Here is a 25,936-nt window from a genome sequence, read left to right as displayed (position 1 = left end):
TAGAAAACACAAAAAGAGGCCAGGCGTGGTGGTTCACGCCTGTAATCCCAACACTTCGGGAGCCCAAGGCAGGTGGATCACTTGAGGTCAGGAGTTCAAGACCAGCCCAGCCAACATGGTGAAACCCTGTCTCTACTAAAAATACAAAAATTAGCTGGGCATGGTGGCGCGTGCCTTTAATCCCAGCTACTCGGGAGGCTGAGGTGGGAGAATTGCTTAAAGCTGGGAGGCAGAGGCTGCAGTCGGCCATGATCTCACTGCCTGCAGTGAGCCACTGCACTCCAGCCTGGGTGACACAGCGAGACTCTGTCTTTAAAAAAAAAAAAAAACGAACACACACCCACAAAATGAGATGATGAAAAGACATCCAAAAATATATTAAATCACAACAAGACTGGGCACAGTGGCTCATGCCTGTAATCCCAACACTTTGGGAGGCTGAGGCAGGTGGATCACCTGAGGTCGGGAGTTTGAGACCAGCCTGACCAACACGGACAAACCCCGTCTCTACTAAAAATACAAAATTAGCCAGGTGTGGTGGCGCATGCCTGTAATCCCAGCTACTCGGGAGGCTGAGGCAGGAGAATCACTTGAATCCAGGAGGCGGAGGTTGTGGTGAGCTGAGATCATGCCACTGCACTCTAGCCTGGGCAATGAGAGCAAAATTCTGTCTTAAAAAAAAAAAAATCACAATAAATGTATGTGACTTCTTAAAGAATCATAAGTGGCACTCATAATAAGAGAAATGCAAATGCAAACTCATCTAAGATACTATTTCTCACTGCAAACTGAAAAAGATCCAAAAACTTGAAACTCTCTGCTGGTGAGGCTATGGGCAAACAGGCAGTCTCCTAGATTCCCATGAGACTCCCAGATTATATAGGACCCACAGCACCTGGCAACAGAGATAAAACCATTCTTTGACCAGAAACCCTTCTTCCAGGAATCTACCTTGAAGATGCAGCTCCACAAATACAAAACAATATGCAGTGGAACAACTGGATGCCCACATGGAAAAAACAAAACCAAATCCTGACCCTTACCTCACATCACTAACTTGAGATGGATCCTAGAATTAAATGTAAAAGCCAAAAGCAGAAAATACAGAGAAAGCAAAGATTTCTTAAATAGGACATAAAATCCTAAAAGAAAAAGGATTAGCTAGACTTTACCAAAAATCAAAAACTTCTCCTCTGAAAAATACCATTAAGAAAATGAAAAGCCACAGACTAGAAGGAAATTTATCTATAATACAAATGACATCTCCAGAATATATTTTAAAAACTTAGCCAGGCACAGTGGCTTGCACCTATAATCCCAGCACTTCGGGAGGCTGAGGCAGGAGGACTACTTGAGGCCAGGAGTTTGAGACCAGCCTGGCCAGCACAGGGAGACTCTGTCTCCATAAAAAATAAAAACTCTCAAAGCTTATTATAAGAAAACATGTAAACAGGAATTTCACAAAGGAGAACAGACAAATTGCGAAAAGGAACATGAAAACATGTGCAGCATCATAAGCAACGAGGAAAGTGATCTGCAATCCAGAAGGCCACCTCTGTCATGGCAATGAGAGTAACAGGGCTCAAGAGCTGAGAAACAGCTCCCACATACCCTGCCCTTAGGGTATGGATGTGCTCCATCCAAGCAAAGTAAGCCAAAGAAAGGCCTCAGTGTGCAGTGGCTCACGCCTGGAATCCCAGCACTCTGGAAGGCCGAGGCGGGCAGATTACCTGAGGTCAGGAGTTTGAGACCAGCTTGACCAACATAATGAAAACCTGTCTCTAAATGAAATTTGAAAATTAGCCAGGCATGGTGGTGTGAGCCTAGTCCCTGCAACTCAGGAGGCTGAGGTATCTGAGGCTTCAGTGAGTCATGATCACACCACTGCACTCCAGCTTGGGCAACAGTGCAACACCCTGTCTCTGAAAAGAAAAAAAAAAAAAAGAATAAAGACCACCAGAAATGATAAATATGAAGGGAAATATAAAAACATATATTCTTAACTTAAAAATTTCTTTAAAAGAGAATTAAAATTTAAAGAGACACACAAAATCTGTAGTCTCTGTGCTGGGGAGTGTGGCAGGGTCTGTTAGTTATCCTGGAATATCATTCGGTCCTTGCTCCAGATCAGGGTCAGCAAACTCCTGCAAAGCGCCAGCTGGTAAATACTGCAGGCTTTGTGGGACAGGTGGCCTGGGGCATGACCACTCAACTCAGCTCTGACAGTGCAAAAGCAGCTGTATACAATATGTAAGCAAATGAGTCCGGCTATGTTCAGTAAAACTTTATTTGTAACTACTGAGATTTCAATTTCATATAATTTTAATGTGTCACAAAATATTCTCTTTTGATTTTTTCAACTATTTAAAAATGGAAAAATCATTTTTAGCTTACAGGTTGTACAAAAATAGGTGGCAGACCAGATTTGGCCCATGGTTGCCGTTTTCTAATTCTGAGGTAACAGAACCCCTGATTTTTAGTGGGAGCCTGGCAATCCAAAAGAAGGACAACCTCTCCCAGACCTTCATCTCCAACTAAGCATGGCTGCACAGGAACATTCTGGCCAAAGAAATGAGAGAGAAAGCACCGTGTGCAACCTCTGAGTTGTACCCCCTTCACCTCTTCCCTCTGCCCCCCAGCTAGCTGGAAGGGAGATACAGTGATAAATCATTTTGGAATAGGAGGATGGCGGCAAAACCTTCAGGATGGCAAGGCCAACAAGACAGAAAGAGCACAGACTCTGATGACCTGCCTGCACGCTTATGACATATTAGAAAATTCAACTTCTTTCTTCTTTCAAAAAAAGAATTGACTACTTAATAAAAAATGATGAATCACTGTGGGGTTTCTAATATATGTAGAATTAAAATGCATGACAACAGTCTGCGTGCAGTGGCTCATGCCTGTAATCCCAGTACTTTGGGAGGCCAAGCCAGGTGGATCATCTGAGGTCAGGAGTTCCAGACCAGCCTGACCAACATGGTGAAACCCCATCTCTACTAAAAATACAAAAAATTAGCCGGGCGTAGTGGTGCACACCTGTAATCCCAGCTACTCAGGAGGCTGAGGCAGGAGAATCGCTTGAACCCAGGAGGTGGAGGCTGCAGTGAGCTGAGATGGCGCCACTGCACTACAGCCTGGGCAATAAGAACAAAACTCTGTCTCAAAAATAAATAAATAAATAAATAAATAAATAAATAAAATGCATGGCAACAACTGCACAAAGGCCAGGAGGGGGGAAATGGAAGGAGACTGCTGTTAAGTTCCTCATGCTATCCATGAAGTGCCTAATACTGCTTGAAGGTAGACTATGAGAAGTAAAGATGTTTACTCTAAACCCTAAAGCAACTACTAAACATACAAAACAAAAAATTATAGCTGACCAGTCATGGTGGCTTGTGCCTGTAATCCCAGCACTTTGGGAGGCTGAGGCCAGAGGATCACTTAAGGTCAGGAGTTCGAGACCAGCCAGGCCAACATAGTGAAACCCCGTCTCTACTAAAAATACAAAAACTAGCCGGGCGTGGTGGTGCATGCTTGTAGTCCCAGCTACTCGGAAGGCTAAGGCAGGAGAATCACTAGAACCCAGGAGGCAGAGGGTGCAGTGAGCCAAGATTGCACCACCGCACTCCAGCCTGAACGACAGAGCGAGACTCTGTCTCAAAAAAGCAATTAGAGCTAATAAGCTAACAAAGGAATTAAAATGGAACATAAAAGGTGCTTAATCCAAAAGAAAGCAAAAAAATAGGGTAAAGGGAACAAAAACCAGATGAGACAAACAGAAAACTAACAGCAAGATGCTAGATTAAGAGCCAACAACATCAATACTTTACATTAAATTAGAAAGAATAAGACCTACTATGTGATAGCACAGCAGGGTGACTGTAAGTCTTAAATAACTTAAAGATGTAACTGGATTGTTTGTAATGCAAAAGATAAAGCTTCAGAGAATGAATATCCCATTCTCCATGATGTGCTTATTTCACATTGCATACCTGTATCAAAATATCTCATGTACCCCATAAATATATATACCTACTATGTGCCCACAAAAATTTTAAATGACAAAAAATTTTAAATAAATTGCACTAAATAGAAATGATTTAAATACTCCAATTAAAAGACAGAGATTGACAGACTGGACACAACTATATGCTCCCTACAAGAACTCCCCTTCAAATATAAAGGCACAAATAGGTTAAAACTAAAAGGAGATAAAAAGATATACTATGCTAATATTAATCAAAATAAATCTAGATAAGCTATATTAATATTAAGGTAGATTTCAGAGCAAAGAATACTATCTGGGATAAAGAGAGCCATTTAACAATGACTGAGGAATCAATTCATCATGAGTACATAAAAATTCTTTTTTTTTTTTTCAGCTGCTCTGTTGTTTCTTTTTTTAAATTATATTTTAAGTTTTAGGGTACATGTGCACAATGTGCAGGTCTGTTACGTATGTATACATGTGCCATGTTTGTGTGCTGCACCCATTAACTTGTCATTTAACATTAGGTATATCTCCTAATGCTATCCCTCTCCCCGACCCTCACCCCACAACAGGCCTCGGTGTGTGATGTTCTCCTTCCTGTGTCCAAGTGTTCCCATTGTTCAATTCCCACCTATGAGTGAGAACATGTGGTGTTTGGTTTTTTGTCCTTGCAATAGTTTGCTGAGAATGATGATTTCCAGCTTCATCCATGTCTCTACAAAGGACATGAACTCATCGTTTTTTATGGCTGCATAGTATTCCATGGTGTATATGTGCCACATTTTCTTAATCCAGTCTATCATTGTTGGACATTTGGCTTGGTTCCAAGTCTTTGCTATTGTGAATAGTGCTGCAATAAACATAGGTGTGCATGTGTCTTTATAGCAGCATGATTTATAATCCTTTGGGTATATACCCAGTAATGGGATGGCTGGGTCAAATGGTAGTTCTAGTTCTAGATCCCTGGGGAATCGCCACACTGACTTCCACAATGGTTGAACAAGTTTACAGTCCCACCAACAGTGTAAAAGTGTTCCTATTTCTCCACATCCTCTCCAGCACCTGTTGTTTCCTGACTTTTTAATGATCGCCATTCTAACTGGTGTGAGATGGTATCTCATTGTGGTTTTGATTTGCATTTCTCTGATGGCCAGTGATGATGAGCATTTTTTCATGTGTCTTTTGGCTGCATAAATGTCTTCTTTTGAGAAGTGTCTGTTCATATCCTTTGCCCACTTGTTGAAGGGGTTGTTTGTTTTTTTCTTGTAAATTTGTTTGGGTTCATTGTAGATTGTGGATATTAGCCCTTTGTCAGATGAGTAGATAGCAAAAATTTTCTCCCATTTTGTAGGTTGCCTGTTCACTCTGATGGTAGTTTCTTTTGCTGTGCAGAAGCTCTTTAGTTTAATTAGATCCCATTTGTCAATTTTGGCTTTTGTTGCCATTGCTTTTGGTGTTTTAGACATGAAGTCCTTGCCCATGCCTAGAGGACATAAAAATTCTAAGCCTTTATGCACCTAAATAACAGACCTTCAAAATATATGAAGGAAAAACTGACAGAACTGGAAAGAGAAAACAAAACAATTATAGTTGGCTATTTCAAAACCTCTTTCTCAATAATTCCCAGAACAGTTAATGGAAAATCAATAAAGATAAAGAAGATTTGAACAATGCTGTCAACCAGTATGACCTAATTAAGATTTCTATAACATTCTACCCAACAACAGCAAAACACCTATTCTTCTAAGGCGTACACAGAATATTTTCCAAGAGAGATCATAGCTGAATCATAATAGGAGTCTCAGTAGATATTAAAAGATTCAAATCACACAGATATAGGGTTCCATAAATGAGAATCTGGAACAACTTAAGGAGTCAATGAAGATGGACAATATAGCCAGGCATGGTGGCTCACACCTGTAATCCCAGCACTTTAGGAGGCTGAGGCAGGCAGATCACGAAGTCAGGAGATCTAGACCATCCTGGGTAACATGGTGAAACCCCGTCTCTACTAAAAATACAAAAAATTAGCCAGGTGTGGTGGCGGGCGCCTGTAGTCCCAGCTACTCAGGATGCTGAGGCAGGAGAATGGTGTGAACCTGGGAGGCGGAGCTTGCAGTGAGCTGAGATTGTGCCACTGAACTCCAGCCTGGGCAACAGAGTGAGACTCCATCTCAAAAAAAAAAGATGGACAATACAAGTAAAAAAAGAAAAGCAATTAGAATCTCCAAGATTTGTCAATCTTACACTTTAAAATTTAGTGTAATTTCCAGTTTCTAGTTGAGCATGTAAAAAGCTTGATAGTTATCACTCTATCCTAACAGCAAGTAAAAAGCTGAACACACTGAAAAATCAGGAACTCTTCCTAAGTCCATCAAAGTGAGGTCACAGGGCAAACTGTTGTCCCAGCACTGGAGAGACTGACAGGTGGACAGAGAGACTCAGAACGGACAGGGGCAGAAACCCAGAAGAAGAAACTTCTATGGGACCAGGAGTGAGGAGAGAAACCTGAACTGTAACTGACAATTTGCTGGAGGGTCAGCGTGGACACCTCCGTTAGTTAAAACTCCGGGGTCGTAGGCTGGGTGCCACACTTCTGTGAGTTCTGCCTCCTGGAGCTCTAGCATGTTCTCACAGTGAATATCACAGGAAAATCACCTTGTGCTTTGACAGGAAGAGGGGAAAAGTAACTACTTGGAAATATAAAGGGCGTGCTGTTCCTTCCCAAAAGGGCCTGACCTCAGCAGAAACTATTGAACCAGAGCCTAAACTACTGGAGTTTATCAGAACCTATCTAACCTAGAGGAAGGGAAATACAGCCCGATTTAGCCTTCTGGTGGGGGAGGAAAATAACACAACTCAGCCCCTTCCAGCCATCCTGTCCCACATAAGGTGGGAGGTGAGGGACGCTGAGGGGCATCTGAGAAGCGTTCAGCCCAAAGGTACAGGCTCCCTAGAAGACTGAGTCTAATCACAGGGCTCTAGACATTTATTTCCCTCTCTCCACCCCTCCTACCATTTATATGGTATCAAAATGCCCAATTAAAATCACAAGTGGTAGAAAAAGAGCAGAAGTCAAAAGAGGAACAAAAAAACAAGGGCAATAAATCAAATACAGTAATAAACATGGCAGACAGTAATCCAACTCCAGTCACGTGCCGTATGCCAACCTTCCATCGGCAATAGACCACATATACGATGGTGGTCTCATAAGATTTCAATGAAGACGAAAAACTCCTATTGCCTAGCAACATCACAGCATAATCACTATCTTTTCTATGTTTAAATTGGTTTAGATAACACAAATAGTTACCACTGTGTTACAGCTGCCTACAGCATTCAATACAGTAACATGCTGTACAGGTTTATGGCCTAGGAGCCACAGGCTATACCATATTGCCTATATGTGTAGTAGGCTGCACCACGTAGGTTAGATAAGTATACCCTATGATGTTTGCACACCAAAATCACCTAATGACATGTTTCTCAGAACACAGTCCATCAGTAAGCAACACATGACTGTATATAAATAATCACTTTAAACTCAATGGTCCTGTGAAAGTTAATTATACAAACTAGGTCATTCTTTCATCTCTAACTAAATCAGAGTCAAGGGGCCAGAGGAAAAGTACTCAAGGCACAGAGCACCTTCTTAGTCCCGCTGTTGAGGTGCACTGCCAGAATCCCAACACTAGTTTTACCTGGTAGCTGCTGAAATAACCTGCCACGACTTTAAGACTAGTTTCACCTACCGCCATTACCTACCAATCAGAGCTTGCCAGCTCCCAAAAACTTCTCTAGTGTCAATGAGCTTCCTTTCAAAACAATATGTAAGATTTCTCTAATAAAACTCCCAACCTTCTCTTTTCAACAAATGGTGCTGGAACAACTCAACATCCACATGCAGAAAAATGACTCTAGACACAGACCTTACACCCTTCACAAAAATCAACTCAAATGGATCTAAATGAAAAATGCAAAATACAAAACTCCTAGAAAATAACATAGGAGGAAACCTAGATGACCCTGAGTATGGCGATGGCTTTTTAGAGACAATACCAAAGGCACAATCCATGAAAGAAGCAACTGATCAGCTGGACTTCATTAAAACTAAACATTTCTGCTCTGTGAAAGATATTGTCAAGAGAATGAGAGACAAGCCACACACTAGGAGGAAATGTTTGCAAAGGACACATGTAAAAAAAGGATTGTTACCCAAAATGTACAAAGGACTCCTAAAACTCAACAATAAGAGGACAAAAAAGTCAATTTAAAATAGGCAAATCCTTGCCAGTTGCGGTGAGTGGCTCATGCCTGTAATCCCAGCACTTTGGGAGGCCGAGGCAGGCGGATCATTTGAGGTGGGTGGATCACTTGAGCTCAGGAGTTCGAGACCAGCCTGGCCAACATGGTGAAACCCCATCTCTACCAAAAATACAAAAATTAGCCAGGCATGGTGGCGGACACCTGTAATCCCAGCTACTTGTGGGGCTGAGGCAGGAGGCTTGAAACCGGGAGGCAGAGGTTGCCATGAGCTGAGATCACACCACTGCACTCCAGCCTGGGTGATAGTGCAAGACTCCGTCTCTAAATAAATAAACAAATAAATAAATAAGGAACTCCTGAAGAGACATCTCATCTGAGAAGATATACCAACAGCAAATAAGCATATGAAAAGATGCTCACATCCTATGTCATTAGAGAAATGCAAATTAAAATAATGATATTCCACTACACCCCTCTTAGAATGACCAAAATCCAGAACACATTCTACAAAATAATAGGTCTGTAATCGTCCAAAGTGCAAGGTCATGAAAATCAAGGAGACCCAGGAAATGTTCCAGAGGAAAGACTAAAGAAACGTGTTCTCGGCCAGGCGCGGTGGCTCACGCCTGTAATCCCAGCACTTTGGGAGGCCGAGGTGGGTGGATCACGAGGTCAGGAGATCTAGACCATCCTGGCTAACACGGTGAAACCCCATCTCTACTAAAAATACAAAAAAAAAAAAAAAAATTAGCCAGGCTTGGTGGCGGGTGCCTGTAGTCCCAGCTACTTGGGAGGCTGAGGCAGAAGAATGGTGTGAACCTGGGAGGCGGAGCTTGCAGTGAGCTGAGAGGTGCCACTGCACTCCAGCCTGGGTGACAGAGCGAGACTCCGTCTCAAAAAAAAAAAAAAAAAAGAAATGTGTTCTCTAAATGCAACAAGTGATGCTGAACGACATCTCTTTGATAATCAGCAAAACCTGAATGGTGATGGTGCCTGGGAGTTATATGATCACAATATATCAATGTTAATCTTCACACTCTGATGATTGCATTGTGGATATTTTTGAGAATGTCCTTCTTTCTAGGAAAAACTCAAGTATTGGGGAATCAGGTTAGCAACTTATTCTCAAATGGTTTGGGAAAAAAGTTCTTTGTAATACTCTCCAACTTTTCTGTAAGTTTGTGATTATTGTAAAATAACAAATTTATTGAGAAGATGGATGTAAACTCTATGGAAGCAGAGACTTTGTTTCCCTCCTAAGAATCCCTAGAAAAGCACCTGACAGTGAGGGCTTCATAAATATCTGATGAATGAATGAATGTGGGTTAGGGGCATGAGAGTGAATCTGCCCAAGAAATCAAGACAATGTCTAAAGTGAAGAAGTCTAGTAATAGTAAAATATACACAATTATTTTAAAATCTGGAGATAACTACCAAAATAAACAACTTTAAAAAGTGAGTTTACCTCTAGGGGACATCCTGGGGTAAGAAGAGGTTGCAAATAAAAAAATTATTTTTCACTGTAGCCCTTCTGTAATATGTGATTGTTTAATCAAGTATTAGCAAATCAAGTATTAGCAAAGTATTATACTTTGATTCTCAAAAATATTAGCCAACTTCAAAGAGAAACACCAAAAACTAACTGAAATATAACTGAAATACCTTCTCACAATAATTAAAGGAAAGGGAAATCTATACTTAGAAAAGTAACATCTAATAATTCTGTTTTTTACATGCCAATTCAGTTACACCTCACATTATCTTTTTTGTTGTTGTTGTTCACCATAACCTTTTCCTTTTCAAAGATAAGCCTAGTTCATTCCAGTACTGATTGTAATAAGCAGGAAACAATTTCTGCCCAGCAAGCTGGGACTCCTGAAAATAATTTTGACATATCAACCAATGGAAAGCCACGCAATAATTAAACACGATGATGTAGTGCCTGGTATTTTTATTCCTCCAATGGAAAAAGAATATAAACGGAAAGAATACACGCCCATCAACAACAGGTGTTACCTTCTGCTGTAATTCTCACCTGGGGACCCCCTACAAGAAGCATATCAGAATCTGGGGCAGGGGCCACAGGCGCTGAGGCTGCCACAGGCCAGGCACTGAGCCAAGCACGCTGCACGACGGCCCAGTTCAGCAACTTCCAGGGGGATGGGGACGACTCCCCGTGTCCCAGAGAAGGAAGCAGCCTGACACCCTGGCAGTCTCACATCACAGTGTATGTCCTTAAACACATTATACCGGATATATTTGACCTAGAAAGGGAATTCAGCCATATACTAAGTAAAATACATTACAAAGAGGTATGTATAGTAGGACCCCATTTCTGTGAAATAAAAATTTTATAAATACCCTCTGGAAAACTTTGGAAAGAAAGGCTCTATAATATTTTATTTTATTTTATTTATTTTTCAGCCAGAGTCTCACTCGCCCAGGCTGGAGTGCAGTGGCACAATCTTGGTTTACTGAAACCTCTGCCTCCTGGGTTCAAGTGATTCTCCTGCCGCAGCCTCCTTTGAGGCCAGGAGGTTGAGGCTGCAGTGAGCTGTGATCACACTACTGCAATCAAGCCTGGGCAACAGAGCAAGACCCTGTCTCAAAAAAAAAAAAAAAAAAAAAATTCCCAGATTTGAGACATGCTAGAACTCCAGGGGCCTTCTAGTCTGCCCCTATCTCCCCTCCGTGTACAGATGGGCAGTTGCAGGCTCTTGGAAGGTCGAGGCTCCCACCAAGCCAGTGGTAGACACAGGATTAGAACACATGTCTCCTGGCTTCTAGCCCCGAGCTTGTTCTCTCTACACCGTGTTGTCACCCTTACCTTCAATGCAAAAGAGTCTACGGGGTTCACTCCTCCTTTTTACATCCTAGTTTCTCATTTCATCATGCAGCAAATAAGTTCTTGAGTAGCTGGGACTACAGGCACACGCCATCACACCTGGCTAATTTTTGTATTTTTAGTAGAGACGGGGTTTCATCATGTTGGCCAGGCTGGTCTCAAACTCCTGATCTCAGGTGATCCACCTGTGTCGGTCTCCCAAAGTGCTGGGATTACAGGCATAAGCAAGCGTGCCCAGCCTACAATTTTATTTTATTTTGTTTTCTGAGACAGAGTCTCACTCTGTCATCCAGGCTGGAGTGCAATGTCATAATCTTGGCTCACTGCAACCTCCACCTCCCAGTTCAAGCGATTCTCCTGCCTCAGCCTGCCCAGTAGCTGGGACTACAGGCATGTGCAACCACATCCAGCTAATTTTTGTAGTTTTAGTAGAGATGGGGTTTCACCATATTGGCCAGGCTGGTCTTGAACTGCCAGCATCAAGTGATCTGCCAGCCTTGACCTCCCAAGGTGCTGGGATTACAGGTGTGAGCCACTGCACCTGGCCCTGACTCTACAATTTTAAAAAGTAGGTAGTAAGATGACAGGTTTTTACAGTTTGGGCTACTGATAGCAGCAAAAGGCAGTCAAATGCCTAGGGAGATGGGGTGGGTCCCTGGTGAAACCCAATTTTCAAGCAGAAACCAGTTTAAAGCCTGGCTACAAGTCTCGGGTAATACACAGACTGGATTGAGAAACTGTCTTCCCGTTTGGCATTTTTTCCTCTGATTGATCTCTACCTGTCACTTATTTAATATACACCTACCCTTTCCTAGTTGGTTTTCTACACTGTCATACCCACCTTAGAGTGGTGTGTTTGCTTTAACCTTTTTTGCATACTCACTAACCAATCAGCACGCACTCCCCATTCTGAGTCCATAAAAAGTGCCAGCCCAGCCACACTGAGAGAGAAACCACCCATCCAAGAAGAATGAGGTTACACTGAGAGCTATTCCATTGCTCCATAAAATTCTCCTCTGTCCATCCTCACCCTTCTGTCAGCATAACCTTATTCTTCTTGGACGCAGGACAAGAGCTTGGGAACCACCAAATGCGGATACAATCTATAGCATAGGTGGGCCGAGTGGGTAGGGAGCCTCCAGCGGCCAGGCCCAGGGCTGAGCGAGGCCCAGGTCAGGGACGGGGTGGGCACTGCCAGCCATAGAGGACCCTAGTTGGCAAAGTGGCTGAGAAAAACCCTTTGTATCTTTCTTTCTCTATGATAAGCAACATTACCAAAGTAATTGAAAATAATCTGAAGTACAGGAAATATTTTAGTTGGCTAAAGCTTTAATGTAGTTGTGGTTTACTATGGATACACATGAAATATTACACCCACAGGTATCAGTAAGTCCTCACTTGACTTACTGATAAGTCCTCATCGGTAGGTTCTTGGAAACCATGGATTTCAGGGAAACAAAGTACAGCAGGCCCTCAAATTAAGTTGCTTTGCTCAAGGTTGTTTCGTTATGACACTGTTTCACTTAAAGTCAGTTTCCAAGAACCTATCCAAGACATGAAGTGAGGCCCTCCTGGACACACATCCAGCATAAGAGTGAAATGGTGGAGGAACCACCACAGAGGGCGAGCCAGTCATCAAAGTGGCTGACAAATTTCACCCTCACCCAGCAATTCCAATTCATTAAATATCTTGAAGACTGGAATTAAAAACTACGCATTTCTGCCCTCATAAGCATGTCTTCCCTATTTTTATGCATCCTGTTGCCTAAGTGAAAAATCAATAATAAATACATATGTACACTCTAAGGACAGACAGTGATTACTGGTCGATGGCTAGGCTGGAATAAATCAGTCCTGCACATGAACTGGTGCCTGTTACTTTCTTTACGTGACAGTAAAATTTCTAAGTATGAAATGCAGGATACATGAACTCTTTCAGCATCTACATCACAAATTGGTTACATTAAATTAAGAAAAGAGAAAGAATTACCATGGCCTTTCTAGACAACCTTTCTAATCTTTAAAAAGCTAAGAACACTTCTTTCATGCTGCCTATGAAATAAACCACATTAGCAGAACTCACCCGGTGCTGTGGCTGTTGGCCTGAGGTCACTGACAATACCCTTGCACCATGTATGCTGCAGAGATTGTGCCGGAAAATTTAAACCATGTGAATCTGATAGAAAGAATAAATTTCAGAATTAAAGCATGAAATAAAACCCAAAATAAAAATGTGAACTCATTAGTACATTACTTCTGCTCTTGCTTTTGCTCTGAGGTTAGAGGAAACCTGACTAGGGGACACAAGGTGAGGGGACTAAAAACTGGATGTGGACAGAAACATCAGAAATTGTTTCCACAATCCGTGACTAGCTCTTATATTTTTATGCTAAGGGTTATTTGTGATAAATAGCTCTTTTTAAAGGTGTCTAAAAGTCTAAATATTCAAAATTTGTTTCGTTAGTATCTCTAAATTACAAACATTTGGACTTCTAACAACATAACTCAATGTTAATAAGAAATTGAGGCCGGGCGCGGTGGCTCACGCCTGTAATCCCAGCACTTTGGGAGGCCGAGACGGGCGGATCACGAGGTCAGGAGATTGACATCATCCTGGCTAACATGGTGAAACCCTGTCTCTACTAAAAATACAAAAAAATTAGCCGGGCATAGTGGCGGGCGCCTGTAGTCCCAGCTACTTGGGAGGCTGAGGCAGGAGAATGGTGTGAATCTGGGGGGCGGAGGAGCTTGCAGTGAGCCGAGATCACGCCACTGCACTCCAGCCTGGGTTACAGACCGAGACTCCGTCTCAAAAAAAAAGAGAAATCGAGGGCAGTTTTTTTCCTGGTCTCATAAACACAAACTGTAACACTTTAGGACCTTACAATGTGTCACAGCCTCATCAGGATTAAACTTTAAACAGAGTCCAAGTCTTTGTCTCCACGTGGGGAAAAGTCTGTACAACTTATATCTATACACTAAGATTATTAATAAAACAATGTAAGGGAAATTGATATGATGAGAATCTACTCACCTTCCATTCCTTGAACATCTTTTCCTTGCAAAAACATTGGCCAGAGTGTAAGTGCTGGATTGAGTTTATTGAAGGAGGGTGCTGATTTTATATTCAATCTTGGTTTTTCTAAATAATCAAGGTTTTTATTCTTTGTAGGTGACATATAACAAGCATAGTTCTTTGCAACAAGATCATCATTAACACAAACCTGTAAAATTTTAAACATTCCATGACTAACAAGACAAATATAGTCAAGCGATTTTAAAGGAAATATTCCAAACCTAACCCCAAAGTTCTATCTTCAGAGAAATTATTTTACAGAACATAATCTGATAGAAACAGATTTGACTCCTGCTCTGGTAAACCAAATACTTCCCACCAATCCTGATGAGGAAAAACAGCAAGCATCTGTGTGAAACACATGAGATGTCTTCTTGGACATACGCACTGTAGCACTAAAACTACCTGGCCAGGCAAAAGCCTAGTGGGAGGACAGAGACAAAACACAAACCATCAAAGGAAAGACTGTTATATTGGATTTGCTCAAAATTTTAAATTTCTGTTCTTCAAGAGAATAAAGAGATGAGGCAAAATTATTTTAAAATCAAGTATCCGGATGACATGTATCCAGAATATATAAGGAACTCTCAAAACTCAATAAAACGAAAACAACACAATTAAAATATGGGCAAACAATTTGAATGTCTGCTTCATCAAAGTCTGAAGATTGCAAATAAACATATAAAACCGTCATTAGGGAAATGCAAATTTAAACCACAGTGAGGTGCCAATGCACACTTAGCAGAATGTTTATACAAGTGACATGGAGGAACTGGAACTCTCATTGCTGATGGGAAGGTAAAATAGTCCACCACTTTGGAAAACAATATGGCAGCTTCTTAATACCTACAATATGATCCAAAAGTTTGACTCCTAGGTAATGCTCGAGAGAAATGAAAGCACAGATCCACAGGAAGACTTGTACATGAATATCTGTAAGGGCCCTATGGCCACAACCCAAATATGCATCAACAAGTTAATGGGTAAATACACTGTAGTATATCCACACAATGGAAGAGGACTTGGCAACAACAACAAACGTGGATGCATCTTAAAATAATTTTGCCAAATGAAAGAAGCCAGACCAAAAAAGAAAACACCTTGGGACACATCCTGTTGCCACCTTTGGGAGCTGGTAAAGGATTGCTGGCCCACATTTTTTCCTCTGGCAGTTATGATCTCATGCATCCATTATAAGCTCTCTCAGCTAAGCATGAACCTCCCTGCCTTCTGCACTTTACCACCTTAAAGTAAGACCAACAAAGAGAAACCCCATCTCTACTAAAAATACAAAATTAGCTGGGTATGGTGGCGCATGCCTATAATCCCAGCTACTTGGGAAGGCTGAGGCTGGAGAATTGCTGGAACCCAGGAGGCAGAGGTTGCAGTGAGCCAAGATTGCACCATTGCACTCTAGCCTGGGCAACAAAACTCCATTTCAAAAAAAAAAAGAGTCATTATCAACATACAACCTACATGGTTAGAAAGAGACCTACTTTTGAAAAGCAAGAAGAAAGCAAGTTTATAGAGAATTTATTTGAAAAAAAGATGTTTTACAAGACTGGTCCTTACAGGATAGATCTCTTAGGTTTAAAAAAATGAAAAAAAAGATTGGTTCTGTAGCCAATATTTTGGTGTTTTTTTTTGTTTGTTTTTGAGACAGGGTCTTACTCTGTCACCCAGACTGGAGTGCAGTGGTGTGATCTTGGCTCTCTGCCGCCCAGGCGCAAGCGATCCTCCCACCTCAGCCTCCCAAGTAGCTAGGACTACAGGTGCAAGCCATCACACCTAGCTAATTTTTGTATTTTTTGTAGAGACAAGGTTTCACCATGTTGCCCACGATGGTCTCAAACTCCAGAGCTCAAGCAATCCACCCACATCAGCCTCCCAAAGTGCTGGGATTAAACAGGTGTAAGTCACAGCCTTTGGCTGATTTTGGTATTTTTACTAAGTTATAAAATAAGTAATGAAAAATCATAGGTAAAATGAACCAGAATGTGGGGAACATTTGGGGACCCAACATGCAATATAAGCAGTAACAAATGAACCCCATTATAAAAGAATAACATAATCACACTGAAGAAGGTGCGAAAGAGAAAAAACAACCTAAGTAACTTTGGCAAATAGTATTTTGGCTGCATAATGTGAAGGCTAAATACAAATTTTGTTTTCACAGGAGTGTGGGTTAGCAATCCTGAAATTACTTAATGTGAATACATGGATGAATCAAATACGTAGACTGCGGCCAGCGAGAGTAGGTTTCTCACTGTTGGAGAAACGGGTTAAGACTAAGGGGCCAGCGGGGCGTGTTGGCTCACACCTGTAATCCCAACACTTGGGGAGGCCGAGACAGGTGGATCACAAGGTCAGGAGATCGAGACCATCCTGGCTAACACGGTGAAACCCTGTCTCTACTAAAAATACAAAAAAAAAAAAAAAAGAAAAATTAGCCAGGCGTGATGGCAGGCGCCTGTAGTCCCAGCTACTCGGGAGGCTGAGGCAGGAGAATGGCATGAACCTGGGAGGCGGAGCTTGCAGTGAGCAGAGATCGCGCCAGTGCACTCCAGCCTGGGCGACAGTGAGACTCCGTTTCAAAAAAAAAAAAAAAAAAAAAAAAGAATAAGGGGCCAGGCATGGTGGTATGCGCTTATAGTCCCAACTACTCGAGAGGGTGAGGCTGGAGGATCACTTGAGCCCAGGAGTTCAAGGCCAGCCTGAACAACATAGCAAGACCCTGTCTCAAAAAAATAAATGAATAAATAAGGAAAGGAGAGGGTAAGAATGAACCCTATGGTGCTGGATTCAAATCAGAGATATCAAAGCTCTTAATATGTGTACAGATGGATATAGAAATATAGATTTGTGTGTGCATGGAAGCAAGTACATACATATATTTCCTAATATTTTCTGCTGAGAGAACCTACGATCATGACACCCCAGTTGGAAAAAGCACACCAAGTGCCCTCATCTAGATATTTAAATATCATTCTTCAATAAAAGGAACTAGAGCTGCTTGAAGAAGTGGCTGATTCCAGTGGCCGGGCGCGGTGGCTCATGCCTGTAATCCCAGCACTTTGGGAGGCCAAGGTGGGCGATCACGAGGTCAGGAGATTGAGACCATCCTGGCTAAGACAGTGAAACCCTGTCTCTATTAAATATACAAAAAATTAGCCGGGTGTGGTGGTGGGTGCCTGTAGTCCCAGCTACTCGGGAGGCTGAGGCAGGAGAATGGCATGAACCCAGGAGGTAGAGCTTGCAGTGAGCCGAGATTGCGCCAGTGCACTCCAGCCTGAGCGACAGAGTGAGACTCCATCTCAAAAAAAAAAAAAAAAAAAAAGGAAGAAGTGGCTGATTCTAGGGCTAGGTCTGGCAAATAACAAAATGATAAACATTGTGGCATCAGAGAGTAAAGAGTGTTCAAGTAATGATGGGGCACATTGAAAGTATACAAAAGCCCCTTTGAAGGAGCACCTAATGGCCAGAATCCAAGGTAATGTGAGCAAGTCAATAATGATAGTTATAGATTATAACTCCCCAAATAAGATACATTTCCAAAAGTCCATACTAATACAAATTATCAAATAATTAATATATGGGGGAGGAGGGAGGGTTCTTTGGTATAAAATTCCAATAAAAAATGCAGAAGGGGGCCAGGCACAGTGGCTCACACCTGTAATCCCAGCACTTTGGGGGGCCAAAGTGGGTGGATCACCTAAGGTCAGGAGTTCGAGACCAGCCTGGCCAACATGGTGAAACCCCATCTCTACTAAAAATACAAAAAATTAGCCGGTGTGGTGGCAGGCACCTGTTATCCCAGCTACTTAGGAGGCTGAGGCAGGAGAATCGCTTGAACCTGGAAGGGGGAGGTTGCAGGTTGCAGGGAGCCAAGATCGCACCATTGCGCTCCAGCCTGGGCAACAAGAACGAAACTCTGTCTAAAAAAGAAAAAATGAAGAAGGGAGCCAGGCGTGATCGCTAATGCCTGTAATCCCAGCACTTTGGGAGGCTGAGACAGGCAGATCACTTGAGGTCAGGAGTCCGAGACCAGCTTGGCCAACTTGGTAAAACCCCGTCTCTACTTAACATATAAAAATTAGCAGTGTGTGGTGACGTGTGCCTGTAATCCTAGCTACTCAGGAGGCTGAGGCAGGAGAATCACTTGAACTCGGGAAGTAGAGGTTGCAGTGAGCTGAGATTGCACCACTGCACTCCAGCCTGGGCGACAGAGTGAGACTCCATCTCAAAAAAATAAATAAATAATAAAAATTAAAAATGCAGAAGGCACTGGGTGTGGTGGCTCACACCTGTGATCTCAGCACTTTGGGAGGACAAGGCGAGAAGACTGCCTGTTGAGACCAGCCTGGGCAACATAATGAGATCGCATCTCATGGGCATGGTGGTGCACACCTATAGTCTCAGCTACTTGTGAAGTTGAGATGGGAGGATCCCTTGAGCCCAGGAGGTTGAGGCTGCAGCAAGCTTCAATTGTGCTGCTGTACTCCAACCTAGGAGACAGAGAGAGACGGATGGCAGGGGAAGGGAGGGAGGGGAAGGAAGGAAAGGGGAAGGGAGGGGAGAGGAGAGGAGAAGAGAAAAATGTAGAGGGAAAGATGAAACAGGTATACACCACAGTAATATCTTTCACAGCCAAGAATCATTGATGAAATGGCTATCTGCAGCCTCAAAGTAGGCCCCCACAAGATACTTATTAATTTCAAAAGGAAAAACTAACACCTCTGTACAGGAAAAACCTGGCAAACACCACATTAACCAGGTGATCAACATCCACATCACAAAATGTGGTACATACACACCATGGAATACTATGCAGCCATAAAAAGGAACAAGATTGTGTCCTTTGCAGGGACATGGATGAAGCTAGAAGCCATTATCCTCAGCAAACTAATGCAGGAACAGAAAAAGAAACACTGCATGTTCTCACTTATAAGTGGGAGCTAAATGATGAGAACACGCGGACACTGGGGGAAACAACACACACTGGGGCCTGTCGGGGGGTGGGGAGGGGGAGGGAGAGCATCAGGAAGAATAGCTAATGGGTTTTGAGCTTAATACCTAGGTCATGGGATGATCTGGGCAGCAAACCACCATGGAACATGTTTACCTACGTTAACAAACCTGCACATCCTGCACAGGTACCCCGAACTTAGAAGCTGAAGGAAAAAAACCATTCACATCACTAGTAATTAGACATACTGACATCATAAACCCCTGCTGGGATGCACTGAGAAGGGCACAGTATCACTTCTGTGGGCTTCTTGCCAAAAACGCACAGCCTTAGTACAATGATGAGAAACGTCAGGCAAACCCAGTTGAGGAACATTCTACAAAACCACTGACCACTGCTCTTCCAGAGCAGTCAATGCCATGAGAGGCACGGAAGTACTGAGGAGCTGTCACAGGCCAGAGGAGGGGAAGGAGTGGGACAAACAGGCGCAGTGGGAGGTGCTGGAGCAGATCCTGCATCAGAAAAAGGAAATCAGCCAAGAAACCGTCAACATTCATCTGTCTGCAGGTTTTCAGTGGTATTTTATCAATGTTACTTTTCTGGTTTTAAAAACTGTACTGTGGTTTTGTGCTATGTTAACATCAGGACAACCTGGGCAAAGCATATCCCAAAATCTCTGCACTATTTCTGCATCTCTTCTGTAAGTCCAAACTATTTCAAAATACAATTTTTAAAAAATCCATGGTTAAGGTACCCTCCATGGGCTCTGAGCAGCCCTGGATGTGCCCCTTCTGTCCACCTCTGCCTGGTGCTGAGCTGTGCCCTGAGCCATCCTTCAGAAAGGGCAGAGGCCAAAATGCTGGCAGCTGGCACCTGGCAGAGGTAGGGGCTGCTCACATATGATGTCCGCTTTCTTTCTGCTTGTGATCTGAATTCTTTACAGCAAGCACATGTTACATACAGTGAGAAAGTCTAGGGGGAAAGGCAGTGAACTAATGCTACAGCAAATTAGTATATTTATAAAAATCATGTTCCCTGAGAAGAAAACAACATTTCATGCTCATCACTATAGGAATAATTTCTTGGCCATGTTTAAATAAAATGCCAAAGTCATTTTTTAAAGTAATCTACAGAAGAAAACACAGACCTGGCTAACTTCGGGTCTAAGATAGACCTTAAGAGATTAAGACAATTTCTATGCTGTATGAACTACAGTGTTTTTCTTGGCATTTATTCTGTTTCATTAAAGTAAAATTTAAAATGATGAAATATTATAAAAATACAATTCTTTCACTTACTTTTTCATCTTTTATAGTTACATAAAGGTAAACCTCAAATGTATCTTCTTCCACAGCACATAATCTGGCTTCTACCTGGGTAGTTGCTAAATAGCATAAATGAAAACACAAATTAGCTGATGTTAAAAGTATATTTGAAACAACCATGACTATTTCCCACCTAGTAACCTCTGCTAACCACTTAAGAGTGCCCAAATCTCTTCCTCGGGCAGGACCAGGGGGAGCATATTAGGAAAAGGCACTCCTGATTGTGGAGTGGATTATGGGTCCTGTCCCTGTCAACAGGTTCCTGTGCCACCCTGTGGTCCTCTCTTCTCCTCCACTCCTCCTAAACCCAGATTTCCAGTCCCAGGCCTTCATCTGAGGTCCGTTCTACCCTGCAAAGCCCCACGGAGTGCAGCACCTGGCTACTCCCTTAGAGACTCAAAACCCCACAGCAGCAGCATCACTGCCACCTACCAGGTGCTGTGCTAAGTCCTTTAGAAACCTTCTTTCGCTGAGTTCTTACCACTACCTTCGAGGTAAGTACAGTGGTCATGTCACAGGTGAGGAGACCAGACTCAGAGGCTAAGTCACTTGCCTGAGCCACTGAGGACCAGGTGGCCGGCCTCCTCCAGACCCGCATTCTCATCTCCCAGCAGCCCCCATGGCTCACAGGGGCCAAAACTCCAGTCCCCGTGACCTCCCAGCCTCCCACTGCCCCCAGGTCAAAGGATCTGGCTCCTCCTCTACCCAGACAATGGCACAGCACAGGAGTGGGGCCAGGACCCAACGAGGTACCAGGCAGCACCCCAGGCATTTCCCACCCACCAATCCTCTCACTAAAACCAAGTATCTGACTGCCAGGGGTTAAGACAGATCCCACAAAAGACACTGTTTATAGTCACTGATATAAAATAAAAAGAACAGCTGAAGACATTTTATGCATCTTAAATTAGGAGTAATGAATATTACATAATAAATATCCATTTACTATCTCTTGCTCACTAAAAATGCTAGGTTTCTCATCAATTGCTGGTCCAATAAAATCCACATGAATTTATTTTGCAGCGCCGCAGCTTTTATGCAAATGAAGAGGCAGGTATTATTACTGTGTAAGGGTTCCCCCACACAAACAGCCCCCTGCTGATCTCAGCTGTCAATTACTGACATCCACTGCCACTAGGGGTGCAGAGTTACTGTGGCACTTGAGCTGGAAGAAGCCCCAGGTAGCTTAGGGAACTCCTCTGAGGAGGGCCGTTTGGCCAACAGGGGCATCTCCAACCCCCGCCAGCAGCAGAAGCTGAGGCCTCTGTGGGTGTCACTTCCAGGCAGGCTGCAGTGATCAGGCACTGGCTTACCTTTCAGAAGGTTCTGAAAGTACTGAATAGCTGCACTGTCCCACTTCTTGGCAGGTCTGGAACAGTGAACAGATGCAACTCCATTACATAAAAATCTGAGGCTAGCACACCAACAGCATTTTGTAAACCATGCACTGGACATTTCTCACACTACATATGGAACATGTGATGCAGATGATGGGGCACCTGGTGCTGGCCCTGCTCTGGGGGTTAGGATCCCACTGCATCCTGCAACATGCTCTTTTCAACACTGTCACCTGCACCGGTGCAGACTCACAGCACAGAGGCCCCACTGAGACTGACCTGTACTCACCACTGCACTGTCTGTCACGACACCACCATCCCCAGAAAAATCAGTCTCCTCAACCAGAACACAAGCTCCTGGGACAGGGATCCTGAGTGTGTGTGTCTACCACAGTCTGACACACAGAGGGCGTGACACATGCTGGTACACCAACACCCTCACAGGCAGTCATGGGAGAGCCAGATACTATCTTTGTTTCATTTTGTTTTTTTGAGACAGGGTCTCTCTCTGTTATCCAGGCTGGAGTGCAGTGGCATGAACACAGCTCACTGCAGCCTTGAACTCCTGGGCTCTAGGGATCCTCTCATCTCAGCCTCCTGGGTAGCTAGGACTACAGGTGTGCCCCACCACACTCAGTGATTAAAAAAAATTTTTTTTTTTAAATAGAGAGAGGGTCTAGCTATGTTGCTCAGGCTGGTCTCAAACTCCTGGACTCAAGTGATTCTCCTGCCTTGGCCTCCCAAAGTGCTGGGATTACAGGCGCGAGCTAACGCACTGGGTCTCGGCTACTATAAAACTACTGTTCCTCACTCTGCTGACCCTAGCGCCCTCTCACTGGCTCCCATTTTACCCCTGTCACCTTGTCCTTTCTACATGTTTCTTATGCTTTGCAAAGAAAATTGTAGGAAAAGCTGTAAGCAGTGGGGAAAGAGGATAAACTTGGAAGCAAGGAAAAAAATAAAATGTAAGGTCAGAATGATGTTCTATGTTTCTTCTGATTTTATGTACCAGAGATGCCACCACCATCCTCCAAGAATTGTTTTAAAGATCAAATGAGATAATGTACATAGAACACTTAGCCAGTGCCTGGACATAATCATTACTCAAAAATGTTGGTTATTTTTATTTTTATAAGAAAGATATTAAGTAATTCAAGAGAATTACAAAGGATTTCTAAAAGGCAGTAAAGGCAGTGGTTCTAAAACCTTGTTACACACAAAGAATTATCTAATAATTAGCTTTTTTAAAAAAGCAAAATGTAGTAGATTACTAATAATGAAAAGGCAAACAACCCAAGAGAAAACCCAACCTAACATACGAACAGGTAAATCAGCCAGTCTCTCCCTCTCTCACACAGAATAACCACGAGTCAGTCTCTCTCCCCCTCCCTCTCACACACAGAATAACCCCATCAGACAGTCACTCTCCCTCTCTCACACACACAGAATAACCACATCAGCCAGTCTCTCCCCCTCTCTCTCACACACAGAATAACTACATCAGCCAGTCTCTCTTCCCCTCTCTCATACACACACAGAATAACCACACCAGCCAGTCTCTCTCTCTCTCTCTCTCTCTCACACACACACACACACACACACACACAGGATAACCACATCAGCCAGTCTCTCTTCCCCTCTCTCATACACACACAGAATAACCACATCAGCCAGTCTCTCTCTCTCTCTCTCTCTCACACACACACACACACACACACACACACACAAAGGATAACCACATCAGCCAGTCTCTCTTCCCCTCTCTCATACACACACAGAATAACCACATCAGCCAGTCTCTCTCCCTCTCTCTCACACACACATCAGCCAGTCTCTCCCTCTCTCTCTCACATACACAGAATAACCACATCGGCCAGTCTCTCCCTCTCTCTTACACACACAGAATAACCACATCAGCCAGTCTCTCCCCCTCTCTCTCACACAGAATAACCACATCAGCCAGTCTCTCCCTCTCTCTCACACAGAATAACCACATCAGCCAGTCTCTCCCTCTCTCTCTCACACAGAATAACCACATCAGCCAGTCTCTCCCTCTCTCTTACACACACAGAATAACCACATCAGCCAGTCTCTCCCCCTCTCTCTCACACAGAATAACCACATCAGCCAGTCTCTCCCTCTCTCTCACACAGAATAACCACATCAGCCAGTCTCTCTCTCTCTCTTACACACACAGAATAACCACATCAGCCAGTCTCTCCCTCTCTCTTACACACACAGAATAACCACATCAGCCAGTCTCTCTCCCTCTCTCTCACACAGAATAAACACATCAGCCAGTCTCTCCCTCTCTCTCTCACACAGAATAACCACATCAGCCAGTCTCTCTCCCTCTCTCTCTCACACAGAATAACCACATCAGCCAGTCTCTCTCCCTCTCTCTCACACACACATCAGCCAGTCTCTCCCTCTCTCTCTCACATACACAGAATAACCACATCAGCCAGTCTCTCCCTCTCTCTTACACACACAGAATAACCACATCAGCCAGTCTCTCTCCCTCTCTCTTACACACACAGAATAACCACATCAGCCAGTCTCTCTCCCTCTCTCTCACACAGAATAAACACATCAGCCAGTCTCTCCCTCTCTCTCTCACACAGAATAACCACATCAGCCAGTCTCTCTCCCTCTCTCTCTCACACAGAATAACCACATCAGCCAGTCTCTCTCCCTCTCTCTCACACACACATCAGCCAGTCTCTCCCTCTCTCTCTCACATACACAGAATAACCACATCAGCCAGTCTCTCCCTCTCTCTTACACACACAGAATAACCACATCAGCCAGTCTCTCTCCCTCTCTCTTACACACACAGAATAACCACATCAGCCAGTCTCTCCCTCTCTCTTACACACACAGAATAACCACATCAGCCAGTCTCTCCCCCTCTCTCTCACACAGAATAACCACATCAGCCAGTCTCTCCCTCTCTCTTACACACACAGAATAACCACATCAGCCAGTCTCTCTCCCTCTCTCTCACACAGAATAAACACATCAGCCAGTCTCTCCCTCTCTCTCTCACACAGAATAACCACATCAGCCAGTCTCTCTCCCTCTCTCTCTCACACAGAATAACCACATCAGCCAGTCTCTCTCCCTCTCTCTCACACACACATCAGCCAGTCTCTCCCTCTCTCTCTCACATACACAGAATAACCACATCAGCCAGTCTCTCCCTCTCTCTTACACACACAGAATAACCACATCAGCCAGTCTCTCTCCCTCTCTCTTACACACACAGAATAACCACATCAGCCAGTCTCTCCCTCTCTCTCACACACACAGAATAACCACATCAGCCAGTCTCTCCCTCTCTCTCACACAGAATAACCACATCAGCCAGTCTCTCCCTCTCTCTTACACACACAGAATAACCACATCAGCCAGTCTCTCTCCCTCTCTCTCACACAGAATAAACACATCAGCCAGTCTCTCCCTCTCTCTCTCACACAGAATAACCACATCAGCCAGTCTCTCTCCCTCTCTCTCTCACACAGAATAACCACATCAGCCAGTCTCTCTCCCTCTCTCTCACACACACATCAGCCAGTCTCTCCCTCTCTCTCTCACATACACAGAATAACCACATCAGCCAGTCTCTCCCTCTCTCTTACACACACAGAATAACCACATCAGCCAGTCTCTCTCCCTCTCTCTTACACACACAGAATAACCACATCAGCCAGTCTCTCCCTCTCTCTCACACACACAGAATAACCACATCAGCCAGTCTCTCCCTCTCTCTCACACAGAATAACCACATCAGCCAGTCTCTCCCTCTCTCTTACACACACAGAATAACCACATCAGCCAGTCTCTCCCTCTCTCTTACACACACAGAATAACCACATCAGCCAGTCTCTCCCTCTCTCTTACACACACAGAATAACCACATCAGCCAGTCTCTCCCTCTCTCTCACACAGAATAACCACATCAGCCAGTCTCTCTCCCTCTCTCTCACACAGAATAACCACATCAGCCAGTCTCTCCCTCTCTCTTACACACACAGAATAACCACATCAGCCAGTCTCTCCCCCTCTCTCTCACACAGAATAACCACATCAGCCAGTCTCTCCCTCTCTCTTACACACACAGAATA

General features: G+C 43.6%; 1 protein-coding gene across 5 annotated transcripts in view; it reads right to left on the bottom strand.

Moving 5' to 3' along the window:
• Positions 1–25,936, bottom strand: part of TDRD12 (tudor domain containing 12) — a 120,576-nt gene that overhangs the window by 61,520 nt on the left and 33,120 nt on the right. For all 5 annotated transcript variants that reach the window (XM_054538838.2, XM_054538840.2, XM_054538839.2 and 2 more), the window contains 4 exons: positions 21,786–21,841; positions 20,446–20,531; positions 14,140–14,329; positions 13,189–13,281 (listed from right to left, as the gene is read on the bottom strand). In XM_054538838.2, the coding sequence (XP_054394813.2) occupies positions 13,189–13,281; positions 14,140–14,329; positions 20,446–20,531; positions 21,786–21,841 (425 nt within the window). The remainder of the gene's footprint in view (positions 1–13,188; positions 13,282–14,139; positions 14,330–20,445; positions 20,532–21,785; positions 21,842–25,936) is intronic.

Source organism: Pongo abelii, chromosome 20 (genome assembly GCF_028885655.2).
Source record: "Pongo abelii isolate AG06213 chromosome 20, NHGRI_mPonAbe1-v2.0_pri, whole genome shotgun sequence".
In the NCBI taxonomy this organism is placed as follows: domain Eukaryota; kingdom Metazoa; phylum Chordata; class Mammalia; order Primates; family Hominidae; genus Pongo; species Pongo abelii.
This window is presented reverse-complemented; position numbering and strand designations above follow the sequence as displayed.